This window comes from Peromyscus leucopus, chromosome 22 (genome assembly GCF_004664715.2).
Source record: "Peromyscus leucopus breed LL Stock chromosome 22, UCI_PerLeu_2.1, whole genome shotgun sequence".
Classification (NCBI taxonomy): Eukaryota; Metazoa; Chordata; class Mammalia; order Rodentia; family Cricetidae; genus Peromyscus; species Peromyscus leucopus.
In genome coordinates, this window is record NC_051081.1 from 16,684,459 (window position 1) to 16,700,044 (window position 15,586).

At 46.2% G+C, this 15,586-nt stretch overlaps 1 protein-coding gene across 1 annotated transcript in view; it reads right to left on the reverse strand.

Annotated features, from left to right (window-relative positions):
• Window positions 1-15,586, reverse strand: part of Ppp1r21 (protein phosphatase 1 regulatory subunit 21) — a 64,469-nt gene that overhangs the window by 36,134 nt on the left and 12,749 nt on the right. The window contains exons 3-11 of the mRNA XM_028893063.2: window positions 13,447-13,593; window positions 11,239-11,340; window positions 9,286-9,450; window positions 9,099-9,157; window positions 7,757-7,851; window positions 5,331-5,383; window positions 4,434-4,583; window positions 852-953; window positions 676-764 (exon numbers count right to left, since the gene is read on the reverse strand). Of these exons, the coding sequence (XP_028748896.1) occupies window positions 676-764; window positions 852-953; window positions 4,434-4,583; window positions 5,331-5,383; window positions 7,757-7,851; window positions 9,099-9,157; window positions 9,286-9,450; window positions 11,239-11,340; window positions 13,447-13,593 (962 nt within the window). The remainder of the gene's footprint in view (window positions 1-675; window positions 765-851; window positions 954-4,433; window positions 4,584-5,330; window positions 5,384-7,756; window positions 7,852-9,098; window positions 9,158-9,285; window positions 9,451-11,238; window positions 11,341-13,446; window positions 13,594-15,586) is intronic.

A 15,586-nucleotide genomic window follows, 5' to 3' on the forward strand; every position in this document is an offset into this window, starting at 1 on the left:
CCAGCTCTCAGGAGGCTGAGGCAGGTCGAGCTCTAAGTTCAAAGCCAGCCTGGGCTACTTAGCAAGCTCTAGGCCAACCAAGACTACACAGTGAGACCTTGTCTCAAAACAAACAAACAGTATTAAAACTTCCAAGCAATTTTATCAAATTCCCAGTACACTTTTATGCCTTTCTAGAAATGTAAGGTAGAATTAAAACTATTAATGCTGAATATTTAAAGTGGAATATTAGAGGTTTTGGAGTGATATATAACCTAGAGATCCAGAGCAGATAAAGATTTTATTTTATAATTTAAATGTCTCCAATAATAAAAATAAAAAGATATCATTCTAAGGATACCTAAGGATTAAGATTCAAATGAAGAAGTTAAATATTCTAACTCCCATCCAGACATTAACAACAATTAAAACAAAACAAAAACAAACAAACAAAAAAACCCAAAACCAAAATGTTTCTTCCAAAAACTGTGCCATTCCCAATTCTTGAAAACACTGATTATGACCTTATGCAGACAAAGGGCTACTGGAATCACAGCTGATTGACATTACTCAACCATAGGACAGAAGGTCCAGACAGATGCAAGACGCCCTGTTACTATTTGATTAACTCCAGAACAGGTCAGGTCCCACCCTCAGCTCCCTCCCCAAGCTCCCTGGCCTCCACGGAATGAATACCTTTTTAACTGATAAGGAAGGATCTTCCTAAGGAAGCGTACGTAGGAAGTTAAGTGGTCTGAAAACATTTTCAATTTCACAGTTGTCTCCTGGATAAAAACATAATTCCACAGTTAAAAGTGCTACCTGGCAATGAGAGCCCGAGTTTCCCACAATAAAACAAGGGGGGAAATTACCAGGACAGTCACAGTATCCTCGGTAATACTCTCGAATACATGCAGCATTCCTTCCTCAAGGGGGCGGACGTAGGACGCGTTTTCATGAAGGTATTGGGAGAACTGAATAGGGAAGAAGCGTTTGAATTAATTCCACGGAAAACAAGCATCAGCACTCAGGAGGGGGACTCACTGACTTCACACTGAAATCCTTTTGAACACACTTCTGGAAAACCCCTCTAAAGCCCCAGATAAAATTCCCCGTCCCCATCCCAATTCAAATCAAGGAAGCAGAGGGGGGTGAGAGTCAAGCAGGCAGCTGAGGAGACTGGGTGACAGTCAGCACAGCACCTGAAGAGCGCAGGGGCCCTGAACACTGGCTGCTCTGCAGGGACCCCAGTGAGGAAAACACAGAAGGTTGGGAGGCCTTTGCACTATGCACCTCAGTTTTCCAAAGCGGCCCACCAGGCAGCTTCTTGTTTACTGCATACACTGTTCAGGGTTAACAAATGCCAGAATGTAAGCAAGGTGAGTTAAAATGTTCATTATCATCACTGATGTCATAGCATGCAAACAGAGTCGGGGACTGCTGCTACAGCCTGGGGCCATAGGGTGTGCTTGGCCTGTGTGGTGGAGGGGATCCCAACATGGGGGGGAGCAAATCCCTCAATATTCTGGACAATCTAGAAGCAAGGGGGTAAGACGCATTTATGCAACGTCCCAGCCAGCTGGGTATTTCCTAATGGCTCAAGTTTGAGCTGCTGCATATAGACATGAACTGTCCTCTACAAGACGCAGGTGACCTTGTGCGATGCACGGTGACACTGTCCTGCACAGCTCAAGCAGCTGGGCTCCACTGCCCGCAGCTCTGAAGTCGGAGTTCCAGCTGCTTTAAGAGTCTAGAAACAGTTTGCCCTTTGGCCATCTTCTGCAAAAGGTTTCCAAACCTTCAATACTGGAGACTTTGTAGAAAAATCAGAGGGACTTTCATAGGCCAAAGTGCTGAAGATGAAATACTGAGAAATACATGAAGTCTTCAAAAGAATGAGGTGTTCTAGACAAATTAAAATTACAACAGTTATTTTGATGAGGCTCAGTAGATTTGTGCAGTCACTGAAGTGGATGAAAACCGAGCCACCGAGGCACAAGAATGGTTATGGGTAACTTCTGCCGAGCGCTCACTACGCGCCAGGCACTCTGGTACTCCTTCCGTTACCTGTGGATATCTGTGACATGGGCAAGCCCCTCTCCCAAGTCAAAGCAGAGGGGTTAAACAAGTCTCCCAAGGGGACACAGCTAGAATGTGTCCTAAGAAGTCCAACTTCAGAGTCCAAGTCTTTGCCACCTACGAGGCACTCTGGGTACCTGTAGACATGAGCATATCCAACTATCCAACCACTAGAACCACAAAGCTAGGCAGAGTCCGATTGTGGTTGGTCACAGGTCACATTATCAAGCCCTCAGGACACATCTGTAACAAGGTCCCTCAGCTTCCCTTGTATGTGAGCTGGCCTCCAAGTTGACCTCAGTGACGCCATGTATTCTTGCCTTTGCCTGCTACCCACTCATATTGTTTCAGGATTAGTCTGTGTGACCAATATCACAACGGGCATATGACAAGTGGGACTAGCCAAGTGTCCCCAGAGACTATGGCTTCCACATCTTTTGAGCCAAGCTCTCTGGGGGATGTTAGGTGTCAAGTCATGAGAACTTAAACAGAAGGGCCCAGGAGAAACAGGCTCCTGGGCACCAGCCAGCACTAACTCACCAGGCCTGTGAATAAACAAATCCGAGCCCCTCAGAAGTCCATCCCTCAGCCAGTGAGGCCTTCAGATGAAAGCAGCCCCAGGGACATCGTGTGTGTAACCCCATGAGAAGTCAGGAGCTGCAACTCCCTAGGTACCTGGTCCCTGAATTCCTAACCACAGAAACCAGGAGATAGCCAGTGTCTACTGTTTCAAACTACTACGTCCCGGGGAGCTTACTGTCCAGTTATACAAAATGAATATACTCATTAGCATTTCACCTTTACAGTAAAATAAACTTTTACACAGGGTGGTGAAGGCACACCTTTGATTCCAGCACTCAGAGGATCTCTGTGAGTTGGAAGCCAATCTGGTCTACAGAGTTCCATGACAGCCAGGACTGTTACACAGAGAAACCCTGTCTCAAAATAACTAAGTAATAATAATAATAATAATAATAATAATAATAATAATAATAATAATAAATTTTGCAGGCGTCCTTAAATCCTTTGTAGAATTCCTTGGGTAAGGAGGCACAGGGATTGAGGAAAGGAACGTGCAAAGCTCTTCTCCCCTCAGCCAAACCCCACAGACCCTGAAAAGCTGCCACACTCAACGGGCTCTGCCCTTTCCCACCAGACGCCTGAGCAGAAGGAAAGAGCAGGCCGACTGCTGGCTATTTGGCCCCATGACAGGTTCACAGCAACTACAGACAAGACAGAAACATGCCAGCGAATTACCCCTCCGGGCAACAAAACAAAACCTCCATTCTGCCAAGCGCTGTCAAAAAGCCGCCCAGGCCAAAAGGAAGGCCTCTGCCTTGGTCGGCCCCAGGGGCCTCTGAAAACAGCCACTTTGCTCTCCTAATTTCCATCCCATTCCTCCCCTCCAGGGACTTCACATTCCAGCCAGAAGTTCACCCAGCACACCCTCTCCACATTCCCCCAAGTTCAGCCCCACCCACCATGCTTTCCTGCTTCACGTTTCTTTCTTTCTTTTCTTTTCTTTCTTTTTTTTTTTTTTTTTTTTTTTTTTTTTTTTTTTTTTTTTTTTTGGTTTTTCGAGACAGGGTTTCTCTGTGTAACTTTGCGCCTTTCCTGGAGCTCGCTCTGTAGCCCAGGCTGGCCTCGAACTCACAGAGATCGGCCTGGCTCTGCCTCCCGAGTGCTGGGATTAAAGGCGTGCGCCGCCACTGCCCCACCCTGCTTCACATTTCTACTCACATAGTTCCTTCTGAGAGTTCAAAAATACCAAGGAGGTGGGGGGAGCCAATCACCATCCCTCTTCCTGTATTCAAATCTTTTCTTTTTTTTTAAGATTTATTTATTATGTATACAGTGTTCTGACTGCATGTATGTCTGCAGGCCAGAAGAGGGCACCAGATCTCATCACAGATGGTTGTGAGCCACCATGTGGTTGCTGGGAATTGAACTCAGGACCTCTGGAAGAACAGCCAGTGCTCTTAACTGCTGAGCCATCTCTCCAGGCCCCTATATTCAATCTTGCTCAGTCTTCAAGGCTCCAAAACCCAGACAGTCTTTGCAGATTCTTCACGGAGCATTGCTCATCCCCAAAAACTCCACACTTCCTGGCCACACTGGTTAGGTGGATGGCCTGCTCACTTGCTCACTCACTCATTCACACACTCATTCAGTCACTTCCTCAACTGCTCACTCCGTGGTCTTCTGATAATTCTTAACACCCTGTATTAGCCATAATCTGTTCTGGTGAAGACCATGACTTGTGATTTCTTCCGTGTTTCCCACCATACTTGGCTCATACAGGAAGTGGTCTGAACGGAATTCCCAATTTGTTCTCCCCTCTGTCCAGGGCAACAAAAGGCATCGTGACTACTTACCTTCTGATTCAGTGGTGATATGGCATCTATGGCTGAATCAACAGGGAAAATTTGAATCCTCTGCTCTGTATAGGTGTGAAAGTTCAGAAGAGCCGGAACGAGATCCTGAACAAAAGCCAGGGCCTGCCCAGCTATATCCCGCATCTTCAGCTTTAAAATGCAAAGTGCACATAGTCAACTATGCGGCGATTGTTTTAAAGCACTTGGACCCAGTGAGATCATTCCTCAGTCCCCATTTGCTCCCACTTGAACATCAGTGTCTTCCCATCCAAGTAAGTCAGGAAGCCATTGGCTTTGGCAAATATACCTTAGCTATTTGAGTACAAAGCCCACCACCCTAAAATAAAAGCCTGCTTCAAACAGTAAGGCATCCCATAATTCAGTTCTAATGTGAAAAAATGAGAAAAACATCAAAAATCAGTGGTACTGCCAGGTAGGGGGGCACACGCCTTTAATCTCAGCACTTGGGAGGTGGAGGCAGGGGGATCTCTGTGAGTTGAGGCCTGGTCTACAGAGTGAGTTCCAAGACCACCAGAGCTACACAATGAGATCCTGTCTAAACAAAATAAACAATCAGTGCTGGGTAAAGGTGCTTGCCACCAATGCCACCAAACCTGATGATCGAAGCCCAGCACACAGGACCCATGTAGTGGGGGGAGGGGATGGATTCCCACTAACTGTCCTCAGGCCCCCCAATAAATAAGTAAATGTAAAAAATACACGAAAACATAAAAACTCAGCAGAGCATGAATTCAATCAAAGCAACTCCTACATCTGAAGAAACGGATGACAGTAACGTGGTGGCCTGGCCCATCACAGACCCAGACAGCTAACTTCACTTGGTAGGACCGTGCCCACGTGGCTGAACTAGGAACACACCCTCGCTGCATCCTTTACCTGATGTCTCCTGTTGTGCGGTGGAACGTTGAGAGGGTTGTACAGATTATACTCTACAAAACAAAAGGGACGCCGTGAGAGCTCATCTCACTCTTCAGAGGAGCACTACCAAACAACTTCCTAGGAGAATTCAAAATGCCGACACGTAATCAAGCACAGGGGGGTGGAATACGCAGGGAATCTGCGGTTTCTAGAGCAGTAATAACTGTTTCTTTGTTTAGCTTCGGGATTACAAGAAACAAACAAACTACTCCTGGATTTCCAAGTCAAAGAAATCCTTTCACACACCTCTTCGCAGCCTCTCACGATTCCTTCCAAAGGCTCTGGATGTTCTCGCTGTCATCAGTCCGTCTACAGTAACCTGCCCGGACTACAATAACCCTCCAAAACACCAGCTCCCTAACAGGACCACGTCCCACTGTCTGGGGCCGCTGCTCCCACGGTCTTCCTCAGCCCTCATGGCCAGGCTGTCCCCCGACGCCCAGGCTGTCCCCCACCGCCCAGGCTGTCCCCCGCCTCGGACGCGGCCTAACACCAGGCAGCACAGTGCTTGTAGCTGTCATGTTAGGCCTTCGTCTCCTGTCACCACCCAGTCACTCACGGCCATTGGGAAAGTCCCTGTGCCTTCTCACCGCGGCTAAGTCTCCACTGCCGTCACTCACTGTGGTCCCAGCTTGCCCTGTCCCTCAGCACCTCTGCCTTCTATCAGTCCTCTTGGGGCCTTGCTTCTTGTCCCCCCAAAGCTGGCCTCTCACCTCAACAATGCTGCTAACCAAGCCAGAGCCAGGTCTGCCGAGATATATTCCATATGACTTCAGTGGAGACTTCTGCTCTACTAGGAAACCAATCTAGGCCTCCACTGCTGTGCCCTCTCCTGCTTTCCAGGACAGGTATTCCAGACTTCTCCATTTCTGTCCCAAAGACCATTCCTCATCTCCTCCCCTGCTGGATACTAGGACCAGGGCCAAAGTGAAAGTGTTCTTTAAAAAAGTCTCTGTGTGCATGTGAGTGTGCATGTGTGTGATACTGTGTGTACCACACATGTGCAGGTGGGCCCACAGATACGATGTGACAAGTAGCTAAAACTGGATGACAAGTAGTATTGGCAAAGGAAGTAGACATGCATAAGATCCAAAAGCTACTAGTCACTAATGGCTACAAAGAGTAACAAGTAACCACCAGGGCTCCACAGGCGCAGCCAGGGTACAGGGACGCCATGCACAGTGTGGAAGCTGCAAACAGGCCCTGCTTTCAAGGCGGGATTTAGGCTGTTGACACAGACGTGGCCTGTGCTGATTTTAACTAGTTGATGTCTTTGTGTGTCTTGCCTGTATAAACAACTCTAGTTAGAAAACAATTACAGGGCACGTCTGTGCACCCCGTGAATGCCCGCAGCATCAGACCCCTGGAACTGGAACTACAGACAGTTACGGGCTCCCATGTGCGAGTGGAAACAGAGACCAGGTCCTCTGGAAAAGCAACCGGTGCTCTCAGCAGCTGAGCCCCACCGATGCTGATTTTAGATGTGATCAAAGTGCTGTTTCTCTTCTCCTCCACCACCCCCAGCTGTTCTAAGAAAAGTTTAAGGGAACTAAAAAATAAATTTCAAATGCAGCTGTAGAAGGAAGTGTGTATTAACTTGGTTGTAGGCTTCAAATTCCAAACACTTTTTTTTAAAAAATTGTTTTCTATTTTTAAAAACTAATTTATTTGCTTGAGCAGGTGGGAGCAGGCACCTGAACGCCACAGCAGATCGAAGTCAAAAGACAACTTCCGGGAGTGAGTTCTGGGGACTAACTCAGGCCGTCAGGCTTGGCAGCAAGCACCTTTCTCCACTTAGCCATTTCACTGGCCTCCCAAATACATGTTCTTTGCTCTCCAGGGTTTCATTTAATTCTTACCTACAGGTTAAACATCTAGTGACATGTGAGTGCTGTTCTAGGGTATTGTTTCAGTTCTTTTTGTTACTCTTGGATATGTGAGCTACCAGGCCATCCCCAGGAGGAAACAAAACTAGCCTTCCCAACACCATCCCGTCACTGGGGATTCCCCAAGGTGCAAAAGCTAACAGGCTGAAAAGACACGTCCCACTGTGGACCCACGCACCCCCAGACCCACTGAAGAGCTTCTCATACAAACATCCTGCCACTTCACAGGAAGGTGGGTTTGTCCTGGGACATGAGAAGCGCAGTTAAAAGAATACATTAGCCATCTTCCGAGAAGACTGGCTTTGGAGCACTTAGGAGATGATTTAAAATGTCCCTAGGAAACAATATGTCCACAGCTGATCAAGGGAGCCAGACAGAGCCCTTCACTGGGTCAATTCGGCTTTTTTGCTGAGATCTGAAATTATCTTACTTAACCAGCTACCACAGAGAGATTCAAAGATGCAAATAACAGAAAACTTACATTTATGTAATACCTACTTGTATCATTAAAAGGTACTTTTTCATTGATGATTGATAAGGATTCTTCTAATCTACCTGACAAATCTTCATGAAGATTCTTTAACTGTAATTGACTGAAAGAAAAAAGAACCCACAAAACCACATTATTACCAATCAGTGAATCGTCAATTGCTTGTTACCCCAACAGCTGGCAGCAGACTTTCAGAGAGCTGTGCCAACATCTGGAACATTCCGCTGAGAGTTGTTCAAAGACGATGTTAAGAGAGGAACCAGCCCCATTCCCAAAGAACTGGAGACTCCCGGGGAATCAACCATAGTCCCAGTTTCTCACACAACCTGCGTTTATTTCCCCAAGATAATCATAAATTTCCTGTTTACTATCTCTAAATGTTTATTCAATTATCACTGTACAGTTTTTTTAAGTATTATATCAGGTTATTTCTTGAGTTCAAAAGCTGATAATTTCTGTTTTGTCTAAATTATTAGCACAGATACCATCTAAGCCACACGTGTATTTCTACCAAAGCAGTGAAACCTAAGTACTATGGTAAATACCAAAAAACAAAACATTAAGACTACGAATAGCTTTGGCACATTGCTATGTAATGCTCTCAATTAGACCTATAACCTCAACCTTATTCAAAATGTACCATAAGAAAGTTGCCATCGCTTAGTCATGTTTCCTGCTAGAGACTATTAGACGGCCCCTGAGCCGGGAGAGTCAGAAGCTCAAAGTCCCAGTCAAGGAGATGAGAGCCGGATCTCCCAGGCCTATGCCGAGGCCCAGCAGAGACCACTCCGTCAAGATGCTGTGGCCTGAGGCTGGCCAAGGGCCCTGGCAGTGACCTACTACAGTCTCCTCAGCTCAGCGTGGACAGAAAAAAAAGGAGCAAAACAGAGGCTTGGGCTTTGATTCTGACCTCAGGACCCTGCTGTGGAATGTCATTCTGTATGCTGTGGATGTGTTGCTCTGATTGGTTGATAATAAAATGCTGATTGGTCAGTAGCCAGGAAGTATAGGTGGGGTAAGCAGACAAGGAGAATTCTGGGAAGAGAAAGGCTGAGTCAAGAGTCACCAGCCAGACACAGAGGAATCAAGATGTCAAGGTAGAACTGAGAAAAGGTACCAAGCCACATGGCTAAACATAAATAAGAATTATGGGTTAATTTAAGTGTAAGAGCTAGTCAGTAATAAGCCTGAGCTAATGGCCAAGCAGTTATAATTAATATAAGCCTCTGTGTGATTATTTTGTAAATGGCTACAGAACTATGGGTGAGAGATTTGTCCCGATCACAGGCCAGGAGGGACACAGGAAATCTTCCAACTATAGGACCCCTTGGCATTCACGTTTCCACATACCATTCTTCTGTTCGAAGTCGACATTCCTTGGCCTCCTTTTCTAGAGTCTGAGATTTTACCTGAATTGGGGGGGGGGGAAGAAAATAAAAGCTGACAGCTCAGCCTGTGGCCGAGTCCCCACACAGCACCCAGAACTTAGAGGAGCCAGACCTAGTTATCAACGTGCCTCCCCGGGCAGCAGCCTTACCTCTAGCCTAGCCTTGTCATTCTGTAGTTTCTCAATGGTCTCCATGTACTTCCGGGTCAGGCCATCAATCACAGCTTGGTGCTGAGCAGCTTCGGTTTCCAGAGTGGCCAGCCGACTCCTCAGCTCTGCTTCCACGTGCTTGTGATGCTCGTCGGCTTCGAAAAACTGAAAGGAAGAGATCCCAATGCAGCAAGGCCAGCAGCAGCCATACACCCTGGGACTACCATGTGGCTGATGGGAGGTGAGCTAAAGACCCCAGAGCACGTAATTCCCACAGGGAACAGAGCTGTACTTCCTTATCCTTCTTTTACAGATGTGGCAAGTTAAATGTGTTACACGGTCCTTGTCTCAGTTAAACACGGCAGAAATGACATTGAAACAGAAAAACCTGCTCCCCAGCCGGCACCAAATCCTTCGGCCCACAAATCTCTCCTCTGAACAACTATCTACAGACAATTCAACTGAGGGGCTTCTCCTAAGACATACGAAACCTTCTCCTTAATAAACCTGATACCAATTAAGAGTTATGAATACTTGGATATAAAGAGCACTGAGATCAAATTTTTCACGATTTTTCTTTTTCTCATTACTCGTGAGATCAAATTTTTCACGATTTTTCTTTTTCTCATTACTCGTGCGTATTTGTGTGTGCATGTACAGAGGTCAGAAGGCACGAGTCGGTTTGTGGTCCCAGGGACTGAACTTGGGTTGTCAGGCTTGCAAAAAGCACCTTTATGCACTGAGCCATCTGTGACCCCTGAAATCTTTCAAAGCTGGGCAGTGATGCATGCCAGTAACGCCAGCACACTTCATAGTTGGAGGCAGGGGGACTACAATTCCAAAAACATCCTCAGCAACATAGGGAGTTCAAGGCTGACACTGAGCTACAAGAAAAGCTGCCTCAAAAATACAAAAAACAAAACACAACAAACAAAATCCTAAACATCATAGATCATGAAACAAACCCTTCTTGTTGATAAGCTCCCACAAAATGACCCATCTCATCAACTCTGGGTAAAGGGACTTGTGCCTAGTATATTTCTAATCTGAAGACTCTGAACAAATGTATATCAAGCAATGTGTGAGATTTAAGAAACGAACAAATCATAGTCACATTACATATTTAAAGGACATAGAAAACATTAAAAATCCATGTAGACAGCAAGGTAACTATTGTATCAACTTTTCCACATCTCAGATTATAAGACCTGAGGAATATTCCTTTACACTGTGTGAATATATGTCGATGTGATTGGTTTAATGAAGAAACTGACTGGCCAATAGCTGAACAGAATAAGGTTAGAGGGAGAGCCAAACTGAGAATGCTGGGTAGAAAAAGGGGTACTGAGAAAAGACACCAAGCCACGTGGCAAAGCATAGATAAGAAACGAGGGTTAATTTAAATGTAAGAGTCAGCTAGTAACAAGCCTGAGCTGTTGGCTGAGCATTTATGATTAATATTAAGCCTCTGTGTCTTTATTTGGGAGCTGCTGGTGGGATAGAAACTTCTGACTACAAAGACACATTTTTTTTTTAATATTTATGTATTTTATATGTATGAGTTTTGTTTTTGTTTGTCTGCATGTTCTATACCTGTACCACACATATACAGTGCCCTCAGGGGCCAGAAAAGGGATCCCCTGGTTCTGGAGTTAGAGGCATTTTTGAGTCATAAAATGGGTGGTGGAACTGAACCTAGGTCACCTAGAAGAGCAGTAAGTGCTCTTCACCACAGAGCCTCCCTCCAGTGTCAAGCTCCATTTCTTTAAACATTTATTTATGTATTTATTGTGTGGGGGCACAAGACAGCATGTTAGTCAGAGGGACAATCTGTAGGAGCTGGCTCTCTCCTTCCACTGTGTGGGGCCCAGGGAGTGAACTCAGGCCTTCGGCTTGGCACGTGCCTTTACCCACTGAGCCATCCTGCCAGCCCCCAGCCCCATCTTCTGTCACCTGTATATGCAGCCGCTCATTCTCCTCGATTTTCTTTTGCAGATCTTCATCGAAGACGCTCTTCTGCTCTTGACTCAACTGAGAAGAAGACTCGCCACTTTTCTGAGGGAAAGAACAAGTTATGTCCACACAAGTCGGATCCTTTAGAGCAACAAGCTGAGGCACACAGCAACCACGACCTCAGTGGCTTGTCTTCTGTGTGCTCACCCCTTCAAACAGCCCCGGAAACGGCACAATTCACCGCTTGACTTCGCCTACGGGATCCAAACTGAAGCCACACAGACTGCAAAGGCAAGACAGCTTGAGAGAGGGGCAGAGAGGAAGATAACCGGGCTCATCAGTTCCTGCACAGGAATTCAGGAGCTGCTGGAACACAGAACAGCAGGACCCCTCGTCTCAACCTGAGCTTTCGGTGTGGGAGAGATTATGTTAGAGTCTGAGTTATTACATTCCTTTACGAAGTTCTATTAAGTCATGTAGCAGCAGTCACAAATACATGTTCATGTGAGAGTCCACATCAATTTCTATCGTAGTAAAAACCTAACCATGTTAAAATAAAGCTATTATGCACACAAGAAAAAAAACCTGAGCTGATGAAAAATTCCTTTCTTGCTAATGTTCACTTTCCCACTAAGAATAGCCCTATTTAGAGATCTAAGAAAGAACGCTTGTTTCTGTGACACAGAACTGTGACTATTGGAGGAGCAGTTTAACAATGACACTGTGTAGACAACAGTCACCGATCTCTGCCTTTTCTGCACCTCACTCATCACTTCAGATGAACTCACCTGCCGACACACTACCCATCGGTGGTGAAAAGATCCTTTGCAAACACAGCTATATCAGAAGCCAAAGACACTAAGCACCCATCACATTTGAACACAAAAACTACATAAGGCACACTATGGAATGACTTACTTGTGGTCCTCGGTGTTCCAAACTTGGAACCTTTAACTAAGACTAGTTCACAAGTCTTAGACATCGCTGCTAGATAATTAATCTGGTACGTGGGCCAGGCGTGGTGGCTCACACCTGTAATCCCAGCACTTAGGAAGCCGAGATAGAAGAACTACTACACATCCAAGGCCAGCCTGGACTATATACCAGGGCAGCCTGGGCTACAGAGTAAGACCCCCCTCCCCACAACTAAAAAAAAAATAGAACAACAAAAACACCTGATAGTCATGTCTGAAGTCTAGACAGCTATCTCCTCCCAGGGATCACCTAGAATTCCCAAAGCATGCACATTTCCTAGTGACTCTAATATGTACATGATAGGTTCTCTTTGTCCCTCTTGACCTGAACACTTTAGAGCACCCTTCTAAACAGATCAACGCATTTGGGAAAGGTATTAATATATCACATGATGATACAGCTTTAGGCACTTCATGTGATCACCTTTAATCCTCATAAGCCTTAAATTCTCGTATCCACGTTACAGATGGATAAATCGAGGCTAAAAGATTCACAGCTTTGCCACAGTCGTGGAGTTATAAATGGCAGGCCGAGAATTCAAACCAAGCTTGACCACAGCCAGTGTCCCTCTAGAGTCTTCTCCGGGGTCCCTTCAGCACAGCCTGTAAACACCCCTGCAGAATGTGGGCCATTACACACGGAAGACTTAACCCTCTACCACTAGCCCAACACGCCTTCTTATGTTCTTAGCACAGAAATCCGCCCCCCAAGTAAACCACAAAGGCAACACTTCATCTCAGAGGCCCCAGCTGCACCGGCTCGAGCAGCTACGGTCCGTCACTCACCACCTCCGAGTTCATTTGCCTTACCTCTGCCTAGCAGGAATTAAGGTAACAGAGATACCAATTTTGAGCAATATGAGCTATTCCATTGATTTTTCTCAGCTACTAACCCAATTACACATACTGGCTGCTAATGAATTTTAAAAACTGACTTTTCTATGGCAATGCCCCTGAAGTGGTCACAGAGGCCCACACCTGTCATCCCAGCACCAGGAGGCTAAGAAGAGAGCATTGTGGATCTGAGGCCAGCCTGAGCTGCAAGAAGAGATCTTGTCCCCAAAACAAAAGGAAATGGGAAAATGGCCCTATGTGGACGTGTGAATGGCAAACACCTCCCCTCTGGACTCGGGTACCAGACACAGCGATGGAGCACTGAGGGCCTGGAGTGGCTCTACTGTCCACACCAGCCTGTGCCTTCCACAGACCGCCCAGGGGCCTCTACTCTACTCACCTTATTCTTCTTGCCTCGGGGCTCACTCAGCGCTAGCTCATCTTGAAGGAGTTCCACCCTCTTGGCAAGTTGCAGATTTCGAAATGTCAAACTGTCCATTTCCTGTTGTAGTTTCCTCAACGACTGATCCTTCATTTTCAGTTGTTCCTACATCAAAGCGAAACAGTTCCTCACACTCTGTTTGGCTTTTTTTTTTAAGTCTTTGTTCCACCAACATAAAATCAAATCCGCTTGCTTCAGGGAATGAATATGTTATATATTTATTGTTTCAGATATGTTTCGGCTATATTGCACAAAAATAGCTTCCAGCCAAACCAGTATATCTATAAATAAATAAAATATAAATGTTGAAATAACAGACTGTCAGCAACTTAAGGCAAAATGCCTGTAACTTGGTTACGTCCGAGAGAGCGGGCAGACAGGCCAGGGCTACACGTTTCTAACCCTGGATGTTAAGGGAAGCGCAGACTTACTGATGACACCCTCAGTGCTTGTGGAGGGCAGGAGTCTGTTTCCGGCCCTTTCTCTGTAAGTCCTCTCTGAATGTGAATGAAGTCTTGTCCCACCTCACCCCCTTTCTTTGCGCCACGCTGGGGACAGAACCTAACCTGGTCTTCAAGGACGCCTACATGAGCGCAGAGCTACATGCCGGCTCCAGGTCTTCTCAGCACGCTGCCTGCCACCTGCCTGCCACCTGCCTGCCACCCGTTAGGTTCTGAGGCCAGCCTTACCACGGCACAGGAGGACCTCAGCACTCTGGGCCACAGAGGCTCACTCTCAAGCCCTTGAAAAGAGACACAAGACCTACGATCTCAATAGCATCCTGTCTGCTGACTATTCTCTACTATTTACAAAGGGAGAAGACATAGGAAGTGAGAGACACAGTTTTCCCCTATTTTAAAAATCCACTATTTTACCTACACTTTACTTACAACTTTGTGCTCACTGATAGGCAACATGAGCAGCCAGAGTCCTTGTCTATTTAAATAATTACTTTGACTAATTTCCCTGAGAGAAAGAATTGTAAGACCAAGCAGTGAGATCAACGAACAGACACTGTACTGTACTGAAGCATCAGCCTGATGGCCGGCCCGCTGCTGGGGGTGCTGGGGGTGCTGGGGGTGCTGGGGAGCGCTTTGCATGACGAAGGCAGTGAGAGAGCCCCAACCATGTGCCCGTTTAGGAGAAAGACACTTTTTCCTTCTTTACAATTTCGTTTATTCAGTATGCCCTTCATTTTTACCTGAAGGTCAAAGGTACACATAGGTCCAGCTCAAGTGTAAATCATCACAAAACCTTAAATTAAAGGAAGTCCAATCCAACTCACTGTGGGGCAAATCCAATTAAATCAGTCAGAGGACACAGTAACAGCCACTGTCCTGTAATTACAATGTACTGTAACACCATACTGTAATTGCAATGGCCTCAGAATGAACAAGATGCGAAGCAATTTCTTTACACTGGTGCAGTGAGTCACCACTAGTGGAATGATGTTCCAAATGTGCTAACCAACCACCAGCTTCGGAAACGGTGTGTGCCAACTGCTAGCTAAGCCCAGCTTCTGCAACAGGGTGATAACACTATCAGTCCTTACAGAGTTGTTGGAAATAAGACAATGGGTGTAGCATGTGCTCAGTACAAAGCCTGGCATGTGGTGAGCGCTCAAAGAGAGAACTAAGTATTTTCAGCGCCACTGCCGTGCCCATCCACACATTCCTACCGCCACAGAGTTATCCACAAGACCAGCACCAGGAGCGGCCAAACAGAGCAGGCTATTTGGAGGACACTTCTCAGTACTAGGTTTTCACTAGGACAGTCACTGATCAATTCCTCAAGGGTTTCAGGAAAGTAATCCATAACCTACAATTCATCTCTCCAGTCAAGCCACCATCTATTACAGGCCAGATAGAATGGCAGAGGCAAATCCTTCCTCAGCCCATTATGCTTCAGTTAAGAGAGGTGCTGGGGGACAAACGGACTGCTCAAGCAGTGTGCACACGGACACGGGTTATCACTACCAAGTGGCAAACTAACAGCAAGAATAAATGGACCACGGGATCCATAGCCACACTCATTTCTTAGGGCCCATCTGCTGAACACTGGAGATACAAATACAAGCATGCCCAGTCCCCTCAGAGTG